Genomic DNA, 21,808 nt, shown 5'->3' with positions numbered 1-21,808 from the left:
CGGTGGTGCTCGGGCCTTTGGGTTCACTGGGACGGGCGGTTTCCGGGGAGGAGAGAGGCCCGAGCCTGTGTCGGGGAGACTCGGCCGGGATGCACGCAGACTGCGAGGCCCCCTGCGGCAGGGGGAGGGTTAGGAGGCTGCTGCAGGGAGAGAACCGGGGCTCAGAAGGACGCTGCCCTCCGTCTTCCCGAGGTCTGTCAGCTAGCCTGCAGCGCGTCTGCAGTGCCGCGTCTCTGGTCTGTGGTGGGGAGGGAAGCGTCCCAATGCTGACGTGTGACCGGGGCTCGGGTACGGTTGAACGGAAAGTTGATTTTGGAGTTCAAGCGATTTGGTGCTTGTGAAGAAATAGGCTGTGCATCTGGGAGGCGCAGGTCAGAGGACCATCACCAGCCCGAGCCCCGGGAAGAACCCTGGCGTCGGAGGCTCTGAGGTGCTGTCTGCGAAATGGTTTCACAGTTCACGTTAGGGATTGCTGCGTTTCATAAAATCCGGGAGGTTTTTTGATAGTGCACATTAGTCTTCAAGCTATGAGATGATAGAACCTTTTCAAAACAGAACAGGACACGAACGCAAGACCTGAGAGGGTCCCTCTCCCCATGACTGATGTCCGGTCGACCAGCACTGTCCGATGGTGGCTGTTCTCTAGAAGATACATCCCCGGAGACGTCGAAGTCCCGTTAGGTTCCGTTACATTCCGTACACAACGTTCACGGTGCCAGGCTCCAGGGGAACTCGTGTTCCTGTTACATGTGTTACATTGCAACATTACCCATTGTTTGTTGAATTTCAACCCTTCTGATACATGTGTCTTTAGGAAAATAAGTCATAAACAATCACCCTAGCAACCAAGCCTAGTAGGGTTTAGAGACTGAAATTGGATCTGAATTTAGTCTACCCTCTCAACCACGTCCCCCCCATATGTTTATAGAGTGGTTTATTTTATGGTGAACAGTGGATATTTTAAAATTTCCTTACTGCTAAGCGTCAGTAAGGAAACATTTCTTTCTAACACTTAGTCTTAGCTGTATAGAGCAGTTATCAGATTGTTACGGAATTGGCCTCAAACATCAACCAAATACTATCAAAAACAGTCGCAAATTTAGGGAATGGTATTACAGAAAATGTATATAATGCTTAGAATTGTGAAGAAGAGAGTTAATATTTAACCTTACATGTATTTGGTAACTTCATCTTTTTCCTATAGAAGTGTAAACCGTATACAACTTGCAAAGGTTTGATCACTACAGTGTTAAAATCGCCTTTTTCTCTACGAACTGCATTTTTTTGGTATTTATTACTTAATTTCATCATTTACTTCATTCAGTGAAATAATTTTTTTTTTTTTTAATCCTCACCCGAGGACATTTTTCCGTTTTCTTATTCAGACAGAGCGGGAGGGGGAGAGAGGAAGAGAGAGAAACATCGATGTGAAAGGGACACATTGAGTGGCTGCCACCCGCACGACCCAACCAGGGCCAGGGACAAACTGCAACCAAGGTTTGTGCCCTTAGAGGGAACTGAACCCGGGTCTCTCTGGACCGCAGGCCGACGCTTTAACTGCTGAGCCAAACCGGCCAGGGCCAGTGAAATAATTATTGAATACCTATTAGGTACCACATTAAGGAGACAGACATTAGAAGAACCAATTAACCCTGACCGGTTTGGCTCAGAGGTTAGAGATTGAGCCAGTGGACCAAAGGGTCTTGGGTTCAATTTCAGGTCAAGATCTCGTACCTGGGTTGCAGGTTTGATCCCTGGCCTCGGGGTCCTGCAGGAGGCAACCGATATTTCTATTTCTCCCTCTTCTCCTTCCTTACATTCTTCTCTCTCGTTCTATCTGAAAATCAATAGAGAAATATCCTTGGGTGAGGGTTAATAATGACACAAAAGAACCAATTAAAATTAAGTGTCATGCCTGGCTGGTGTGACTCAGTGGTTGAGCGTCGACCCTGCACCCAGAGGTCACTGGTTTGATTTCCGGTCAGGGCACAAACCCAGGTTGTGGGCCCGATCCCCAGTGGGGGGCATGCAGGAAGGCAGCCAGTGTTCTCTCTTTCTTCCTCTCTCAAATCAATAAAGGGAAAAAAAATAAAAAATTAAAAAAAATAAAGCATCATGTTGACGTTCAGGAACATGTAACTGGAATGTCACATTGTTGAGCATTAGGAATTCTGTAAGACGGTGAGCCAGCGAGTTCACAGAGACTCGTGTGTAATGGACCCTCTGGTTTGAACTGCACTTTGAGGCTGGTGGGCAGACGTGAAGAATTTAAGCGGAAAGCAGATCCACATGCATGGAGAGATTACTTAGCCTGCGATTTCAAGAGCTGATGTGAGACCTGGCTATACTCGGAGGCAGGGGAGCGAGGTAGACGGCAGGTCAAGGCTGGACTAAGACGTAGAGAAGTGAAATGTGTTTGCGGAAGCTTGAGGCGTCTTGATCGCAGGCGAGGCTAGGATTGTCAGGGCCTCCCCCCAGGAGTCTGGCTTCTCCAGGTGCATCTCCATGCCTTTCAATGAGGCTAGGTGACCCCTGGAAAGGGAGGAGGTTTGTCTTAAGTCGGTGGCTCTGTTTGGAAGCAGTTTCGGTAGCTGGGTGAAATCAGTCACAGCGGTAGGTGGAACCCAGCGGAGGTCTGGGCAGGAGAGTGAACCCCGTGGTCCTGGGCCTGAAGCCGAAATGAAAAGCAAGGGGGCGATTCGAGAGCAAATCGATTTGTAATGTGCTCTCTGCCTCATAACTCCGCTTCCTTTCCCGAGATAGGGCTGAAGGAGCATGCGTTCTCGGCCCTGGGGACCTGTCGCCTCCCCATGCTCTCCCCACCCGACGCCCGGTCCGCGGGCTCGACAGCCGCTTCGCCTGTGTGTCCTCCCGTAGGATCGGCGGATTCCCCACGTTTCTCCAATTTTCTTTGCGTATTCACTTTTTCCCAGAGGGAGAGCTCATGGACTGTGACGGGAAGTCCGAATCCAGCCCCGAGCGGGAAGCCGCGGATGACGAGGCCAAGGGCGCCGAAGGAGCCGAGGGCGTGAAGAAGAGGAAGCGGAAGCCCTACCGACCAGGTGGGCCTGCCCCGCCCCGCGTGGTTTGTTTCCCAGAAAGGGACCTGCGAGGGCTTCACTTAGTCACAGTCAGGGTGAAATAGCTTCTCGGCACCTCTCCAGAATGAATCGTGTGTGTAAATTAAAGAACCAAACTGATGCGCCCGTAGGTGGCGGATCGCTGACGCTGAATCCGAAGCCTCCCCCTGCGTCCCCGTGTAATGCCTCGCAGGGTGGCTCTGCTCACGCCTTTCTGACGCTTTTCTGTTCCTGTGAACTCGAGTGTCATGCAGGACTGTGCAGGGGACCCGTGGGTTCCTCGGGCTCCTACAGTGCGCGGTGCCACTAGCGCTGTGCCGATGGGACTCACCGCCCCTCTGCCTCGGGTGGTCGAGAGGCCGTCTTGCCTGTCACCTTTTATTTGCTCTCCTGGAAACAATGATTGCAGTGGTCACAATACAGAGCTTACAGGCTTCCCTCGGGCAGTCCATCATGTTTATTACCAGTCACTGAGCATTACGTCGGACGGTTGCATCTCTGTTCTGATGGCTCACGTTGTTGAAGAGCGAGCTGAACTCCTGTGAGGAGGGGCTTGCTCGCTGGACCCTGCGGCCCGGGCGCCCTCTGGGCGGACCTGGGCCAGCATCACCCCATCACTGGAGAGGAGGGTTCCTTCTTCCCTAGTTACAAGGCTTATACGTAGACTTTTGTAGACAGTTCCTCCCAGGAGCTCACATTTGATTTGTTCTCTCTCTGCCTCTTGGGGATTTGCCCATCCCCCCGAGTGGGCCGTTAGGTCGCACAGCACATGCTGGACTGTTGGGTCCAGCGACGGAAGCTGGCAGTGTTGAGCGCGTGGCAGGAGCTGTTCCAGCACCTCCACCTGCCCGTCTAGCCCAGCCTGTCTGTCTGCAGGACTGTCCCTGTAGCCGTGAGGGCCTGGAGCCCCGCGGAGTTAAATACATCGCCCAGCCCAGTGTGACCAGAGCTCCGGCTCTGGCTCCGGTTCTGTGGCCTGAACTCAGAGCTGCGCCTGTGTGTGGTCTGAGGGCCCCCAGAGGAGGTGCAGGACTCGGGTCCCTGAATCGTTTGCATTTGGTCTGCACTCAAGTGATGACTGCGACTTACTGATACCCGTTAGGTGAAAACATTGACCCTGACCCCACGTGCAGGAGGAAAGGCCTGTGCGGCCCTGTGTCCTCCAGTGGATGTCCACTCCTGTCCTGTTAGCGATATGGCAACAGGAGCTTCAGTCTCTCGCACTTGCTGATTTCCGAACTCTCGTGGTTTTGCATGAAATTGAGGTTAACCATTTTAGCTATTTATTATGTCGAATGCCTTACTGTTGAAGACTAAGCAATTTCACCCTACTTACTGCGGACATAGAGGGGTAAGTTAGGTATTTATGAGGTTACGTCATTTTTTTTTCTTGGGTAGGCATTGGTGGATTTATGGTACGGCAAAGAAGTCGGACCGGGCAAGGAAAAGCCAAGAGATCTGTGATGAGGAAAGACTCCTCGGGCTCCATTTCTGAGCAGTTACCCAGCCGAGACGACGGTAAGCTGTCGCGGCGCCCGGGGCGCGGGTCGGAGAAGTCTCGGTGCCGCCCGCTCACGAGCTGACTGCCCTGCAGGCTGGAGCGAGCAGCTGCCAGACTCCCTGGCTGACGAAGCTGTTTCTGTCGCCGGAAACACTGAGAAGATAAAGAAGAGATACCGGAAGAGGAAGAACAAGCTCGAGGAGACCTTCCCGGCCTATCTGCAAGTAAGGCTTTGTTTTTCCTCACGTTCCGTAGTTTGTTCGTGAGAGAAATGCAGTGTGTGGAGTTTTGGGAAATGGGTTGTTGGTTTTTGTTCATTGGTTTACTCGTTTTTAGTTAGTTATCATAAGTGCCATTTTTACCTCCCAGGGGCTCGTAAAAATGAATGTTTACTTTTCTGTGCTTTGAGACACTTCACGAAGTTCTTTAAAAAAATTTTTTTCCCCTTATTTTAGAGAGATAGGAAGGGGGGTGGGGAGAGAGAGGAACATGGATGAGAGAGAACATGGATTGGCTGCCTCCTGTGTGCCCCCCACTGGGGATCAGGCCCACAACCTGGGCATGTACCCTGACTGGGGATCGAACCAGCAACCTCTTGGTGTAGGGTCGACGCCCAACCACTGAGCCACACCGGCTGGATGCAAAGTTCTTTTTCATCCTAGTTTTCCACTTCTGACTATTTCGTAAGGTCTGCAGGGACACACGGGCAGAGCGAGACGTCTTGCAGAGCAGACACAGCTGCGTGTGCTGGGGTGCTGCGGCCCCCTCCCTTCCCGCCCACCCCAGCGGTCCTCAGCCTCTCCCGTCCCACAGCACACACGCTAACGCAACTCTGGGGCACGCCAAACAAGATACCTTCTTTGCCCAGCTGACAAAATGAAAAAACCCCAACAGGTGTAGTTTTGATTCATTCACACCAGACAGCTAGTGTGTTGGCCGTTGTCATTTGTTGTTACTTGACCACCTAAGGGAGAAGAGGTGGTGCCCGACTGAAGACTCCAGCATCGTGTGTTGTGAAGATTCGTGGGCGCACGGGGTTCTCATGATGATGTTCACTGAGGGGGGATGGGCTCTCAGCGGCCAGAGGTGTAGCTGTAATAACCACTGACCACTTTTCGAGGTTCAGTGAACCCGAGATTTAAGCAGAACTGTTTTTGCGTTTTAAAACATCCATCAGAAAAATGCCCCTCCGTATAAAGAAATTGTGCTCGCGAGATGTGGACTAGGTGCAAACAGACCTCTTTCTGGATCACCTGGTAAACCGGAGGCCACGGGAAAGTCCCAGGCCGGGGTCTGTGTTGGAAAGAGCCCCGGATGAGAGGTAGGACAGACAGACCGTCTGTCTCGGCGTCGAGCTGACTCCCGTCCTGACCCTGTCCGTTCTTCCTCGTGTATGAGAAGCATAGAAGTAAAACACTCATTTAAGGGAAAGGTCGTCTGTATTCATTAAGTAGGACTTCTAAGCATAGTCACTTAAGTATCGAGTCATATTTGCAAGTGTCAGTTTGTGTTAAACGACCAACACCTCCAGGGCTGTGTCCGTTGAAAGGGCTGACTGAGCCTTCAGGAGTCCGGGTTTGAGGACCGCTCTGCTGCCCGGTCGCTGTGTGGTTGGGTTTGCTCAGCCTCTGTGTGACCCAGGCCTCTCCTCCGTGAAGCTGCTCGGAAATCTTGAGAGATTAAGTAGAATTAAGTATGTAAAGTGCTTAACCCTGTGCCTTACATACCGTCTATCTTTTTTTTTTTTTTTTTTTTAATCTTCACCCGAGGACATTTTTCCATTCTTTGTTCAGGTAGAGTGGGGGGGGGGGTGGAAGAGAGAGAGAGAAACATCGACGTGAAAGGGACACATCGAGTGGCTGCCACCCGCACAACCGACCAGGGCCGGGGACAAACTGCAACCGAGGTACATGCCCTTAGCGGGAACCGAACCCGGGTCTCTCCAGACCGCAGGCAGACGCTCTAACCGCTGAGCCAAACCGGCCAGGGCATTTTTTTTTTTTTTTTCCATTTTTTTGTACAGATAGAGTGGGAGGGAGAGAGAGGGAGAGAGAGAGAGAAACATCGACGTGAAGGGACACATCGAGTGGCTGCCACCCGCACGACCAACCAGGGCCGGGGACAAACTGCAACCGAAGTACGTGCCCTTAGCGGGAACCGAACCCGGTCTCTCCGGACCGCAGGCCGACGCTCTAACCGCTGAGCCAAACTGGCCAGGCCCATACCGTCTATCTTTAATCCATGTTTTATTTTCCCCGTTCCCATCAGGTACCCATTCATCCTAGCTGTGTGTCTGTTAACTGGGTAACGTAACCCTGCTGGTCAGGAACTGGGCCTGCTTCTGTTTGCATCGTCTCTAATTGCTCCCTTTCTGGGCTGTCTCCTGCTCTCTCCACCTCCCTGGGAGCAGCCCTTCCCGGGAGTCCTGCGCAGAAGACCCGCCCCTCCTGTGCCCCCTTCCTGTTCCTGGTTCTTCTAGGAAGTGTAATCTATATTTAGGAAGCTTTCTTCAACTGTTAAATCGTAGACACTGACGAGCTCACCCATGAGCAGAAGGGCCTGATTCTTGCTTCCGGCTGTGCCCCCCAGGAAGCTGCGTTGTCCCTCTGGTGGACGTTGCTCCCTGGTACATAGTGGTACTAACCGCTTTTTTCCTGGTTGGTTCCCGGACATCTTGTGATAGCAGTTACACTTTCTTCCTTTGTGGGTGGGGTGTGGGCAGAATACACAGTGACAAAACCCCGCTGGAATTCAGGCACAGTGTCTTTCCAGGTTCTCTTTATTATTTTCAACAGTGTCAACGTAAAATATACATAATTGTATGATCTGTGCACTGAAATGTTTGTGCGGTCCACCGAGTAGCCAGGGTGCCCTGGGACCTGGAGATCCTGTGTCTCCGGTTGGTTCTGGGAGTCTCTGGCCACGTGATCAAGTTAGAATCCATGGGGGGGCCAGGAAGTAAAAAGCCACCAAATTTTTAATAAGAATGTTATCAACATCATTCATGTAAAATACGTGAAAAATTAAAGTCAGATTATGCCGTCTTTTCCTCCCGCAGTTAGCATGGTGAACAGTCTGGTGCTGGTTCATTCATAACTTTCAAAATAATTTATTTTGGCACAGCCCTACTAGTCTAGGTTGGTGTTTCGTGTGTAGCTGGACACATCTTCAACTTGCTTTCTTGGTCAGCATAGCTTAGCATCCTTTGTAAAAACAGCCGTTTTGTGGGTGTCTGCAGTTTGTTTAGTTCTATGTCTTTTGACAAAGACCAGGCACTTAACTGGATTTTGGCATTAAGAAGGCTGCAGCGACCCTGTTCTGTGTGTCTCTGTCAAGGATGTGCTCCTGTTGACAGACACTACACAGCTGTCCTGCACGGACCCCTCTTCCAGAGAGACCTCGTTACAGGAAACAGACTAACGCATAGTTGCTGGGTTAAAGCGAGGGGATGACCCCAAGTGTTTCTCTTTGTCCTTTGTATCGGGCCTCGAGCTGTTGCAGAGCGATGCTCGCGTTGTAAGGACCAGCCTGAAACACTGGTCTCTAGGGTGGAGAACGTATGTCGACATGGAGAAATACTCATGGGAGTAAATGGATAAAAAGCCAAACACCTTTACGAGAAGTAAATTTTGTGCACATAGTAAGATTAAAATGGCTGTGCAAACCCCTTCAGATTGATAATGTGTTCAGTCTTTAATGTGATCAAGAACCGGCAGGAGATTACTAATCTATCGGGGACTTGTACGTATTGAAGCTATAGATCAGGCCCTGTGCCCTCCCCCACAGGTAATCTATAAGTAATAACGACATTCATGCTTGAGTTTCTCTTGGAACACGAACTAGGTGCCAATAGTTTATAAATTTATCAGCCTTTAAATTTAATTGTGGCCTAATCTGGAATGATCGAGTTATTACACTGCAGTCGCCAGAAACAGTTTCACAGAAGCATGTGCTATTGTTAGCATAATTTTATTTTTCTCTAGTAAAACAAAAAAATCTGTACGGTTAAGCTAAGGGATATCTGTATAGCAGAATTGACAGGACATTTCTGTGTCGTTCATATATTTCTGGAGTCAATGTCTGTGTTATTAAGCACCAAGCTTGCCTCCTCTTCAGAAACGGTGCCAGAGCTGTAATCAGTTTAGAATCTTACCCCGTGTGCTTGTTTCCACATAGGAAGCTTTCTTTGGAAAAGATCTTCTGGATACGAGTAGACAGAACAGGCTCAATGTAGACAACCTGTCGGAAGACCCCGCCCAGCTGTCCTGTAAGACACACGTGAACACGCCTTTCTTGGACCCCTCCCTAGACCCGCTCCTCAGCGCGTCCTCGACGCCAGCGAAGCCCGCAGCTCACGGTACGTGGTGTGTTTATCCTGTGACAGTCTCTCCCTGTTAAGAAGACCTCTGAAATGCTTTTGTTTGGCCTCTTAGGCGGTTTTACAATCAGCTTTATTGGGGTACACCTTGTGTTCAGTAAAGGTAACTGTTCTAAGTGGGCAGGTCTACAGTATGTTGGAAATAAATGTCTCCGTGGTACTACCACCGAAAGCAGTGGTTGTAAAGGGAAATGCTAGGTTTACACTAGGGTAAGGTAAGGGGGTGTAGTTTGTGAATATGATCACCTTCAACTTAAGTAAGGTAGAGTTTTGTTAACTACACAGCCCAGCGAAATTGAGAGGAGGCCACGGGTGCCGGGCTAGGGGCTGGCTGACAGGCCGTGTCAATAGTGAGATCCACCACCTTAGATCGATTCCCACTGCCGACAGCGTGGGCCGGATCAGTCTGAGTTGGAGGAGGGAGGCAGACCCTGCCATGTGGATTATTTGCTGACATCTCTGTCCCTGTGATGTCGTCAGGCTCAGAAGAGTCTCCAAGTATTGCCAGGTGACCCCTGCACAGTCCCCCCCGACTGAGAACCGGGTGCGGTGCCTACGGGGACTGTTTAGGCTGGAGGAAGGTCAGACCTGATCAGCAGGTTGTTGCGTTGGCATCAGCCGGGCTCTGGGAGTCGAGCTGGTCCAGGGTGTGGGAGCTGTGGTCAGAACCCCCACCTCTCCCACATTCTTGTGTCACTAGCAGTGACAAGTCAGCGTTCTTCTGACGAGCTTCCTTTCAGCATTGATAGCGTGGGTCGCCCGTCCGTCCGTTCAGCAAGCTCCCTTACGAAGCACTCCCCAGGAGTCGTCCCCTGGAGGTCACGTGCAGGAAGTCGCTGCAGCGTCTTCGACCTTGGCATGCCCTGGGTCGAGCGCACGCTTTCACTTGGTTTTAACTTCTCGGCTGAAGGGAGGGACAGCTGCCTCAGCCCCTCTGATCGCATGTGGCCGTCTCCGCTCGTCCCTTTTAGCACGTTGTCCATCAGTTTCCCACTCACTCTGTTGTTTTCAGTACTTACCTGCTCTTGTCCTTGCGGGACTGTTGTTCAGGTGACGAGTAGTGAAAAACCTGTGGTCCCTCAAAGGACACCCTAACTCTGAAAGGTAAAGCTTACTGTAAAATTAGGACCAGCGTCCTGGCCGGAGTGGCTCCGAGGTGGAAGCATTGGCCCTTGCACCGCAGGGTCTCGGGTTCGATTTCTTGACGGGGGCACATACTGTGGTTGCAAAGTCCCAGTTGTGGGCTGCGTGTGAGAGGCAACCAATCGATGTGTCTCTCTCCCCCCTTCCCTCCATCCCTTCCCTCAAAATCAGTGGGAAAATATCCTCGCGTGAGGACGAACAAGAATCACACCCAGCACTTCGACAGAAGTTACTTGCACGGGGGTGTTTGTAAGAAACAGGCCTGAAACTGAGCAGCGGCCGTCTTGTGATGGGAAAGACATCACCCCACCTTGTTTTTCCTTTTTCCTTTATCCGCTCTTGTTTCCCCCACAAAATTGCTGGAGAGAAACGGTTTGAAGATAAAGCCAAGTAGGAGGACTAGGAAAGAGAAACATTTCAGAACTTAGATGGTCTCGGCAGCTCAATCACTCGTTGCCTTAAAAAAGGAGCGTGCACAAGTGATGGCTGTCTTGTCTTTTTCCCCTCCCTCCCTCCCTTCCCTTCCTTTCCTTTACATTTCATTTAATACAGTCCGTGACATCAGTTTTAATCGTTTGTTTGTAGGATATAAAGTCTGCTCAGGGAGGGGCAACCTTTTTGAACATGCCTTTCAAATGTGTGTTGAATTTGTGTGCAGGAGGCCATTAGTTTAAAATGCCCCCACTCACGTTAGATGACCCCTGAAGGAATTACCAGTATCTTGTTTCTTTCAAGTGTGCTGTTGTCTAGAGAATACAGTACCTGGAAGGATTTTATTCCTCTTAAAACTCGATGACTATTTGGGCAAAGAAAATTTATATTTCCTTTTAATTTGAAAAATTATATTCTTGTCTATGAGTGAATCCTACTTGTAAAGTGTGCATTTAATGGGACCAGACTATTTGTCCCTTTTGGATTAAAAAAAATCATATTCCCTAATTTAAATGACAAAGATAATTGCTACAGCGAGCCTAAACACGTCCCTCCGTGTCTGTGGAGCCCCCCGACTCCATCTTGTGCACCCACACACCTGTCTGCCTTGAGTGTCCCCGGACACCACTTCTGACTTCGGCTCTCCTGCCCGCTCTCGCCTAGCCCCCCGCAGCCCAGTCTGCTCTGCCCGGGGCAGCCCGCGGGCACCTGTGCATGTGTCCTCTTCCCGCCAGCATCTTCCCCTTACACATCGTACTTGAGAGGGAGGGGCGTGGTCCTCGGCACCACCTGTAAGACCCCACACACCCTGGCTCCCTGTGCTGGCCACGCCCGCCTGCTGCGGTCTTCACAGCTCCCTGATTTCATGTACCCTCAGGTGTGGCCGTGTCCTTTACAAGGTCTTCCCCGACCCCGTCATCTGAGACTGCGCCCCCACATCTGAGTCTCGGTCCTGTCTCTCTATTTGACATGTCTTCATGGCACTTCTGATGTCATTGACTCTCCCCCCTCCGAGTAAAGCTCGGTGAGGGCAGGTCCTTGGTTTCCGCACCTTCTGTGTTCCCAGAGGCTGCAGCCAGGCTGGTTGGCCCTGTCCGCAGCTGTGGTTCTGTGGGTGCCCCGGGAATCAGGAAGTGGGGGAGTCCGGTGTTAGGTGAGGGGGGCTGTTTTACAATTTACAACAAATTTCTAAATAATGGGTGTGTCTTTCATATTTTATTTATCTTCTGTGTTTATTTTCCAGATGTCATTTTTAGAGATGTCACTTGGTTAATCAAATTTTTTTTTGCTTTGTTTCTTATAGTATTCTATTGCACTTTCATTGCCTATAGGTTTTTATATTCATTGTTAATATAAATTAGCTACTAACCCCAAATGGTCTTACTTTTTAATATAAATTAGCTACCAACCCCAAATGGTCTTACTTTTTAATGTTTTATTATTCAAAACATCAGAGTACCTTTTCCGTGAAAAAACCCTTTTCTCCAGTAGTAACGATCTTAATCTTTGAGACCCTTGCACCTACCTCAGCATCTGCGGCCCTCGAGATACGTACTAAGTGGTCGATGAATAAGGGTGTTTTAGAATTTAATGTCTGGGAAAATATCAAGACATTAAAAATATACTTACTATATTTAGGTACTGCTGACGACCCCTTAGCTGACATTTCTGAAGTCTTAAACACAGAGGATGACATTCTTGGAATAATTTCAGATGACCTTGCAAAATCAGTTGATCATTCAGGTATATTGAATGCTCTTTGCCCGGCGTCTCTCTCAGGGTGTATGTGTGTGTGGAGCAAGTTCTAGTCTTTTCTCTAAAACTGGGAAAGAAAAGCTTCTTTCACGTTGTTATCAACGAACTCCTCGTATAATTTGACCCCCTCGGGTTTTCTGCTCCAGGCGGGGGGGAATAGTCAGTTAATTCCTGTCGTCTCTCTAACGGCGGCACGGTTGAGTGTCGCCCCGAAGTCTCGCTGTGTGTGGCTCCTCCTCTTGTTTTCCTTGCTCCCCGCCTCCGCCCCTGTGGTAATTACCCATTTTATCTGGTTTGGGTCCTGTAGGTCTTGATTTATGCACTTTCCAGGTTGACAGCTCACCTTTTCCGTTTGGTAAGAACCTGAGGCGGGGTGCCGGCTGACTAGAGTAGAGTTTTACAGTGATTTCAGCTGCCACGGCCTGTCGGTGCATGCGTGCTGGTCGTAGTGCTAACGTGTCACTAATCCGTACCTTGCGTTCCCGCGTGTGCGTGAGCCAAAGCTTGGTGCCCCAGCACCTGCTCTGGGTGACGTTCTCAGTAGTGTTCCTTTTATTTTATTTTATTTTTTTTTATGGTTTTATTTTTGTTAATACGTAATTTGCCATTTTACCTAAATGTTATAGAGGTAGTTTCTAATATGAAATCAAATAGGAGCCAACTACATTTTACTCTCTAATAATAGTGATGTGGAGGCAGCATGGTAAAGGGTTCCGACGATAGGTGACTTTTAAATGTGGCGATTGCTTTCAAAACCGGTTTGTGTGCGATAGAGCACGTCAGGTGCTCAACACAACCTATATTTTGTGTTTTGACTGCAGAATAATTCAAGAGTAGGAGCTGTAGTAGACACCGTTCACCAGGATGATGTTTGCCAAACACGAGTTAAGAATTCTAGGGCTCTTCATGAATCTGTGTGAAACGTAGGCCTGTTTCACATGCTGCCCATGATCGCTGAACTGTGCCTGATACGGCGGGACCGCTGTTTCCAAGGCGAAGCGATTATTTGTGCGGTGAATATTGTAGATAGGAGAGTCTTCAGGGTCCTATCGTAATAATAACGGTGCTTGTTTTATATGGAAATGAGCATTTTAGGCCCTGAAGTGTTCTTTTATCCCTATTTATTTTTATTAAAACGCAACTTTGAGGCAGCTAGTTTTGCAAATACATTGTGCCTAATTTTGACTGTCCAGATAGATAGAAGAATCTGATGAATTCAGTCACAGACTTTTCATTGCTTGACTTGAATCGCACTGTTGTGCACTCATGCAGGTGAACAGTGTTGTGCATTTTGTGTGTATTCTGACCTCACTTTCTATTTCTTGACCTTGTTCCTCCAGCAGCAATAGATATTGGCCCTGTCGCCCATGACCCCGCCTCCGTGCCTCAGCCAGGTGTCAATCAGAGTTCACGACCATTGAGTGAGGAGCAGCTGGATGGGATCCTTAGTCCCGAACTAGACAAAATGGTCACAGATGGTAAAATATTTGCCCTACAGCTAGGCTTTCTAAAAGACATGAGTAAATATGATTTTCAAAGAATTTTGCATGCTTATCTATCATTTAACTTCTATTCTGATGATTTCTGTGACTTGCTATTTTTGTATCAGTATTCTGAAGTGGTAATTATTAATGTTTCTTATCTATTCCATCATAGGAGCCATTCTCGGGAAGTTATATAAAATTCCAGGTAACCGTGTTCTGATTTTTTTTTTTTAAGTTGACGAAAGTGGCATTCCCTGTATGGCTCCCATCGACTTGTAATTGTATTATCGTTACAATCGTGTCTCCTAGAGCTTGGAGGGAAGGACGTCGAAGACTTGTTTACCGCTGTGCTCAGCCCTGTGACCGCCCAGCCGACTCCATTGCCACAGCCTCCCCCTCCTCCTGCGCCACAGCTGATGCCCATCCACAGTCAGGGTAGGTCACCCGCAGAGTGTGCCAGTGTGGTTCGGGGTGTGCGTGTGTGCGCATGCGTTTGCACGTTCGCTAAAGCACCCAGGCCCATCCCTTAGAGACAACACACACCGCCGAGAGGAGAAAGCCCTCCTTTGTTTTTTGTTTTATCCTCACCCGGGGATATTTTTCCATTTTTTGTTCAGATAGAGTGGGAGGGAGGGAGGGAGAGAGAGAAACATCAATGCAAAAGGGACACATCGAGTGGCTGCCACCCGCACGACGAACCAGGGCCGGGGACAAACTGCAACCGAAGTACGTGCCCTTAGCGGGAACCGAACCCGGGTCTCTCCGGACCACAGGCCGACGCTCTAACCGCTGAGCCAAACCGGCCAGGGCGAAAGCCCTCCTTTGTGACGATGGGAAAGGCCGACCCTGAATTCAGTCCCAGTCCCACACCTGCTTCCCCGGCTGCCTCTGCAATCCACGGTTCACTTGGTGACCGGCATTCTTCCACCACTGCATCGGCAGTGGGGACAGCGTGGCCGTGTCACCCTCCCCTCCGTGGCTCGGCCCACCTTCGCCCAGACCTGCTGTGCAGCACGGGGGAGCTGGTCCCTGTGGCCTTTCATTTCTAGGGGTGCTGCCCGTAGGACACGTGGGTCACACTGGTTTTCTCTCTGGCTAAGAGCACCCCGAGGGCTTGGTCACACCTGTCGTCATCTCTGTGCCCTGGAGTGTGCACATGCTCCCGAGGGGCCGTGACCTTTCTGCTGCTGTCAGCTATGAAATGCCTGACTTTGTGGACATTGGCCTGTTTTTTTATTATTATTATTTTTTTTATGATTGGTTTTCTTTGCTGCCTCGTCAGCGGTTGTCAGACCCAGTGAGTCGAAGGCTCTAGTTCCGCCTCTTGCTGGGAGCTGGGGTCCGACAGCCTAGAGGCAGAGCCGACGTGCGGGGTGCGCAGGAGAGAGCTGCAGGTGTAGGGTCCCCTTTAGAAGGGAGTTCGGAGCGCGGGGTCCCATCTCTGCGTCCCGTTGATCACCCTGCTTTGTGATGATACACGGACTAGAATAACCCAGTGATGCTTTTGTAGAATCTCACGTGGTTGTCATGTAAGCGCCGAAACGCACAGATGATTTCACGTTATCCTGACTATCAGTGTTGTGTAGACATGAAAAACTCCACACCGCGCAGAATTAAAATATCAGTGTCTACCAGGTTAGCTTCTCCACACAGATGTAAACTTAATTTTCGCTGGGCTAAAGCATGTGACTTACCCTGGGGGAAGACACTCCTCCCAGGTGCTGCTCGCCTTGCTCGACCCCCAGGTGGGGTCATAGGGACTGTGAACTCCTCGCTGCTTCTCTTCTCAACCTAGAGAAAAGATCTGTCTCCCTGTCGTCTGAAACGGAAAGTATGGATTTTAGAAATGAGATGAGTTAAAGATGTATTTCTTTAAAAAAATTTTTTTAATTGATTTTACAGAGAGAGGAAGGGAGAGGGAGAGAGAGAGAGATGGAAACATCGAGGAGAGAGAACATCGATGGGCCGCCTCCTGCTGCACCCCACTGGGGATCGGGCCCACACCCTGGGCGTGTGCCACACACTCGGACAAAGACATTATGATCAGTATTTAAATCATCTCTCTGGAGCCTCATGTAGAAGGCTTTGAGGAGGTGGCTTTTCCTAGATGCTTGTAGGATGTAAAGCTGAGAAAAGCCGTCCACCCATAAGACGTATAACCCTGGGATCATAGACCAGGTTACAACTAATTTACAGCAGAGCACAGTTCAAGTAGAACCTATGGGTCACTGAGGTTTCAACACTCATGTTTGAAAAAATAATCCAGTTTCAGGATAATGCACGATCAGGTCACAGACAGGGTGGCACAGATGTTTAAGAAAGGCCACTGGATTATTTCCCGAAGCCGGGGAGAGGTGCGTGGGCAGTGTTTCGGGAGGAGGAACTGGAGAGAGTACCCTGGGGCAGGTGGCACGTAGGTGGCTGAGAAACGCCCGGGGCAGGGGGCCTGCCTTCCCCACGGCTCCGAGCCACTGAACACCACACGGCACTGAAATGACCTCATGAGTTACATGTGTTGGCCACGTAGCACTCACGTGAACATGGGAACCGAATCTGAGGCGAAGAAGGGGTGTGTGCAGAGTTCGTTACAGCTGGGACTGAGCGGAAGTTTGGGTTTCGGTGAATCCACCGGCAGTGCTGATGGAAGGCAGATCTGAAGTGGTGGGAGGGGGAGAGCCCAGGACGTGGGCTGGCTGCAGCATTGCTGGCGGGTGCAGAATCTCGTTGCGTTCTTCCCTGATTTCCACTGCACGTGCACTTAACATATTTCTCCTTTTAAAGGGTTAGGTGTAAGGGGAAAAGTACAGAGAGGTTGGCACGTGGAATGAGAGGTGTAGGGTCTTAGAAATGAGGCCAGTAGAGGCCCTCAGTGAGGTGTGTGCTGGGCGGTTTCACTGGGAGGCGAGGGCAGACCCTCGTGGACTAACTCCGGTGGCTGTGGCGAGGAGGGGCCGTGGTCCCGTAGGTCAGAGTGGAGAAGGGGTGTTGCAAGATGCGAGGTCAGTAAGCTGAAATCCCTGTAGGTAGAGGCCCAGGGCAGGCAGACCCAAAACTCATCCTCCTTCCTGCGTGTGGGGTGGCTGACGAAACAGGCTCATAGCGACCAGATTTCAAAAAGGTATGGCCGGTCCCTCTAACAATCTTTTACAGGATAATCGTGAATGAAATATCCAGCTTGATTATTCTTAAATGGCATTATCATTAAGCATCATTTATCTCGATAAAATAGTTTGTATTGAATATTTCTGTTGATTTTTAAGAATGATTTATGCATAATGTACAGACTGAGTATTTTTTTCTTTGAAGATGTTTTTTCACGGATGCCCCTCGTGAACGGCCTCATTGGACCTGGTCCCCGTCTCCCGCACAGCTCTCTGCCTCCCGGGAGCGGGCTGGGGACCTTCTCCGCCATGGTGCAGTCCCCTTACCCCGATGCCAGGTACGGACCCGCCTCCACGTCCTCCGGAAACGGAAGTAGTTTTTGTTATGTGAATGTTAGTCGGCTATTGTGCATTTTAGCACTCGTTACATTTATTGTGATCTCTGCTAAAAGTCATCCAACATTTTAGCAGTTTTGTAACAATAGGATTTAATGAGATTGTACCTGCAATTCATTTTGATGTTTATGAAGTAACATTGTATATTATTTGCCAGGGATAAGAACCCCGGATTTAATCCACTGGCCGGCGACCCGAACAGCTCTTGGGCGTCCTCTGCTCCCCCCTTGGAAGGGGAGGGCGACACGATGTCCAACGCCCAGAGAAGCACGCTCAAGTGGGAGAAGGAGGAGGCGCTGGGGGAGATGGCCACGGTCGCCCCAGTTCTCTACACGAACATCAACTTCCCCAACCTCAAGGACGAGTTCCCTGGTAAGCGCTGCATAGATGGTTGCCGCCCGTCCGGTACCAGCTTCCGCAGGCGGAAGACAGGAGTTGCTTTGTTTCTCTCTCACTGCGGTAGAGAGCCAGGTGCCACCACGCGGTCATCGAGGGTGACTGTGCAGAGTGATGGTCTCAGTTCCTGGGTCCTGGAAGCACCTTGCCTTTTCTTAGTCCTGGGCCCTGGCGGCCGTTTGCAGATTCCCCAGAAGCGCATTTCAGTGAGTGAAATGCTCCGTTTTTCAGCTCCTAGAGACTTCGTGTGTGTGTGGAACTCCGTGTCGTGTTGTATGTGTCACCGTACAGAAACTGTCCTGGAGACGAGTCCTCAGAGATCCAAAGTGTTGAATTAGGGTCCATCAGACTGGACTGGGACTGTTCCCATCGAAACTGACTCGGGATTATGTCCCCTTCCTCCAGTGGTCAGGTTGGTTCGAATAAGAATAGCAGATGATACAGTGGGATCCTTCCTGAAAATTCTGTTTGACCAGAGGATGAGCCGTTTGGATGAGTGATTGTCCTTTGTAGAGTATTCGCCAGCAAATGCTGTCATTGTCCAAGTGCGTGTTGCTGGACAAACCGGGATCGTGAGGTGGTTCATGCTGGGTGTTGCCATAGCTCCCAGCTGCCAGCACGCCAGGCTCTCGGGGTCCTGGGGCCCCCTGCCTGCCTGCAGACACCCCCCTGCCTGCTGACACCACCCCTGCCTGCTGACACCCCCCCCCGCCTGCTGACACACCCCCCTGCCTGCAGACACACCCCCCTGCCTGCTGACACACCCCCCTGCCTGCAGACACACCCCCCTGCCTGCAGACACACCCCCCTGCCTGCAGACACCTCCCTGCCTGCTGACACACCTCCCTGCCTGCAGACACACCCCCCTGCCTGCTGACACACACCCCTGCCTGCAGGCACACCCCCCTGCCTGCAGGCACACCCCCCTGCCTGCTGGCACACCCCCCTGCCTGCTGACACACACCCCTGCCTGCTGACACCCCCTGCCTGCTGACACACACCCCTGCACACCCCCCTGCCTGCTGACACACCCCCCCGCCTGCTGACACACACCCCTGCCTGCTGACACACACCCCCTGCCTGCAGACACACACACCTGCCTGCAGACACACCCTCCTGCCTGCTGACACACCCCCCTGCCTGCAGACACACCCTCCTGCCTGCTGACACACCCCCCTGCCTGCTGGCACACACCCCCTGCCTGCAGGCACACACCCCCTGCCTACAGGCACACACCCCCTGCCTACAGGCACACACCCCTGCCTGCAGACACACACCCCTGCCTGCTGACACACACCCCCGCCTGCTCACACACCCCCCTGCCTGCTGGCACACACCCCCTGCCTGCAGGCACACACCCCCTGCCTACAGGCACACACCCCTGCCTGCAGACACACACCCCTGCCTGCTGACACACACCCCCGCCTGCTGACACACCCCCCTGCCTGCTGACACACCCCCTGCCTGCTGACACACCCGCTGTGGTGTGGAAGTGCAGCCCCTTCCCCAGCTGGGAGCACAGTGCTCAGGGCATCGGCACAGCCCACTGCCCTTGACCTGCTGCCGGCACGCCTGGTCCCAGCAGGTCACAGTCACACTGGGTCCCTGTGAAGCTGTAGTTGGGGTTTCTGTTTTCTTTCTTTCTTTTTGCTAATCTTCACCCTAGTATGTTTTTCATTGATTCTTAGACAGTGTGGGTTGCGGGGGGAGACATCAGTGTCAGAGTGAGACCTCGGTTGGTTGCCCCCTGCACATGCCCCTTGACTGGGGCAGGGGATTGAACCTGCAACCCAGGTGCACACCCTTGACTGGGAATTGAACCTGCGACCCTTCGGTTCTTGGGCCGACGCTCTAACTACTGAGCAGTGCCAGCCAGGGCAGTTTGGTTTTCTCTGATGATGGTCCTGGAACCTCGTGAAATAACACGTGAAAGCTGCTGGTCTGTCAGCTGCTGCCCGTTTCCAGAGGCTTTTTTGAACCAACCTCCCTCCCTCCCTCCCTCCCTCCCTCCGATTCCTCCCTCCTTCCTCCTCGCCTTCCCTTCTTCTTCCCTCTGTCCCGCAATTCTTTTAATATGGACTAAGTTGTTTCTGCATTAACCACTAACTGTTCATCTCACCCAAGCTTCATTTTATATGCTCTCCGAAAATTGTCATAGCAATGTCCTGGAGTCGTGACGTCTGCGTGTCTTTGCAAAGACGCCAGGGAAATGCTTGTTTATAATCTCACTTCCTTTGGGTCAAAGTGGAGAGACTTCTCTCGGGTTCAGCTGTTGCAGAACTTTCCACTGGGGTTCTGCTGGCACCTTCCGCGGTTGAGGGAACTGTGTACCTCCGGCTTAAATTAACCTGGCTGCTTCACCCTGTGATTTAAAAACTTCCCCACTCTCCACGCGAGGTTGTTAATAAGACAACACGTTGTTCAGAAGATGTGATTTCAGCCTGCTGCGTGCCGTGAACTTGGCCTCCCCCTTCGGGCAGGGCTGGCCGGGAGGCGTTCAGCTGTTCGACATTCGGCAGCCTCTGCCCGGGCCGGGTCCTGGTTGCAGCTCTGAACGCGCGCTGTGTTTCCCTTGCAGACTGGACCACCCGAGTGAAGCAGATCGCGAAGCTGTGGCGGAAAGCGAGTTCCCAGGAGAGAGCGCCATACGTGGTATCCGAACTGCGGTCACATCCCTCAGCCCCGTACCCGGGTGTTGCTTCTACTGCCTAGGTCCACGCAGGAAACACGTTCCTGCCTGTGCAGCACGCAGTCCCCTTCATGTAGTGACTCCCGGACGCCTTCCCATCTTCACACGGAGTGGGGCATTTTTATAAGCCGCTGAACAGAACAGGGATGTTGAAGATTGAACTGTTATTTTAGGAGCGTGTTGAATTCATCCCACGTCAAAGCTGTTTTCTCTCTTCAATAGAGTACCGAGTTTTTGTTTTTGTTTTCCTTTTTTTTTATTAATTTATTTTTGCTACAGATGTTTCCCCTTCTGATCCCTGAGTTTTGAGGCTGCATTCTTGGCCGTTCCCTCCACAATCAGCTTTTTCTGTACGAGGTCCAGTAGGAAGTCGCCCTGTAACCCGAGAGAGACCCAGACAGCCTTAGGGAGCTCGTGAAGTGCGCCCTTTGTCAGAGTCGTCGGGTGTTTACAGAATTCACAGTTCAGGGTGGATGGACATTTCCCAAGGAGCCTAATTAATATGGTCAGCTGGCTCCCAGCCCTTGCTTTTGTGTTACCGCCTATTCGGTCGACATTATTGTTCTGAAAAATGCGCACAGTTACTTCCCAGGTGAACCTTGGCACGCGCTGTCAGCGGTGACACCTGTGGGCAGAGCAGAGCCTGTTCTTGACGAGTGCTGATGCCGTGCATCTGCTCTACCTGCACTCTCGTAGTTACAGCATCCAGATGGTTGTCTGGCATGTGAAGACTCAAACTCCGGGGTTTCGATTCGGAGGATTGATTTGATAGTTTCCTTTTGCCTAAATTGAGAGATGTGGATTCTCCCATTGCGAAGAGATTTAGGATTGAAAATACCAGATGACACCTGGGGTCTCTAGCCCCATTCAGCTGGATTCTGGAAGGGAGAGGGCGGGGCAGTGGGCGGGGCCCAGGTCCTTTCATAGGCGTGGCTGTAAAGGGTTGTAGTTCAACTCCGCAATACGACCTTTTCCTTGTTTTTATATGATCGGTTTTATTTTATTTTTTACTTCTTAAACTTTGTTGACACAAACGGGGAGATAACTTTCTGATCCTTTTTTCAAAGCAAAAAGCCAGAGACAACAGAGCCGCGTTGCGCATCAACAAAGTGCAAATGTCCAGCGACTCTCTGAAGAGGCAGCAGCAGCCGGACAGCGGCGACCCCGGCTCTCGGCTCGACTCGGATCTCTTCAAAGATCCCTTAAAGCAGAGAGAGTCGGAGCACGAGCAGGAATGGAAATTTAGACAGGTATATGTGGTTTTTATAAGCAAACCAAAAAAATTAGCTTTTTTAAATTGCATTTTTGCTTGAAGAGAGATTTGGGTCATTATCTCAGAACCTACTCCTTATTAGAACATAACAACTTGATTAGAATTAGACTCTGCTTTCTCAGTGAAATGCCGTAGGTTGCTCTGGGGAGTTTATTGAAGTGCTGGGAAGGACATGCTGAC

General features: G+C 50.9%; 1 protein-coding gene across 4 annotated transcripts in view; it reads left to right on the top strand.

The window, feature by feature from the left end:
• KMT2C (lysine methyltransferase 2C) overlaps positions 1-21,808 on the top strand; it is a 227,140-nt gene that overhangs the window by 162,374 nt on the left and 42,958 nt on the right. For all 4 annotated transcript variants that reach the window (XM_036246300.1, XM_036246299.1, XM_036246298.1 and 1 more), the window contains exons 24-35: positions 2,934-3,062; positions 4,479-4,598; positions 4,675-4,805; positions 8,758-8,938; positions 12,173-12,277; positions 13,630-13,767; positions 13,946-13,978; positions 14,083-14,208; positions 17,080-17,212; positions 17,428-17,642; positions 20,245-20,318; positions 21,423-21,605. In XM_036246300.1, the coding sequence (XP_036102193.1) occupies positions 2,934-3,062; positions 4,479-4,598; positions 4,675-4,805; positions 8,758-8,938; positions 12,173-12,277; positions 13,630-13,767; positions 13,946-13,978; positions 14,083-14,208; positions 17,080-17,212; positions 17,428-17,642; positions 20,245-20,318; positions 21,423-21,605 (1,568 nt within the window). The remainder of the gene's footprint in view (positions 1-2,933; positions 3,063-4,478; positions 4,599-4,674; positions 4,806-8,757; positions 8,939-12,172; positions 12,278-13,629; positions 13,768-13,945; positions 13,979-14,082; positions 14,209-17,079; positions 17,213-17,427; positions 17,643-20,244; positions 20,319-21,422; positions 21,606-21,808) is intronic.

The sequence above is a fragment of the Molossus molossus genome, unplaced genomic scaffold (genome assembly GCF_014108415.1).
Source record: "Molossus molossus isolate mMolMol1 unplaced genomic scaffold, mMolMol1.p scaffold_m16_p_7, whole genome shotgun sequence".
In the NCBI taxonomy this organism is placed as follows: domain Eukaryota; kingdom Metazoa; phylum Chordata; class Mammalia; order Chiroptera; family Molossidae; genus Molossus; species Molossus molossus.
The sequence above is the reverse complement of the archived record's forward strand: the minus strand, read 5'-3'. Positions and strand labels throughout refer to the sequence as shown.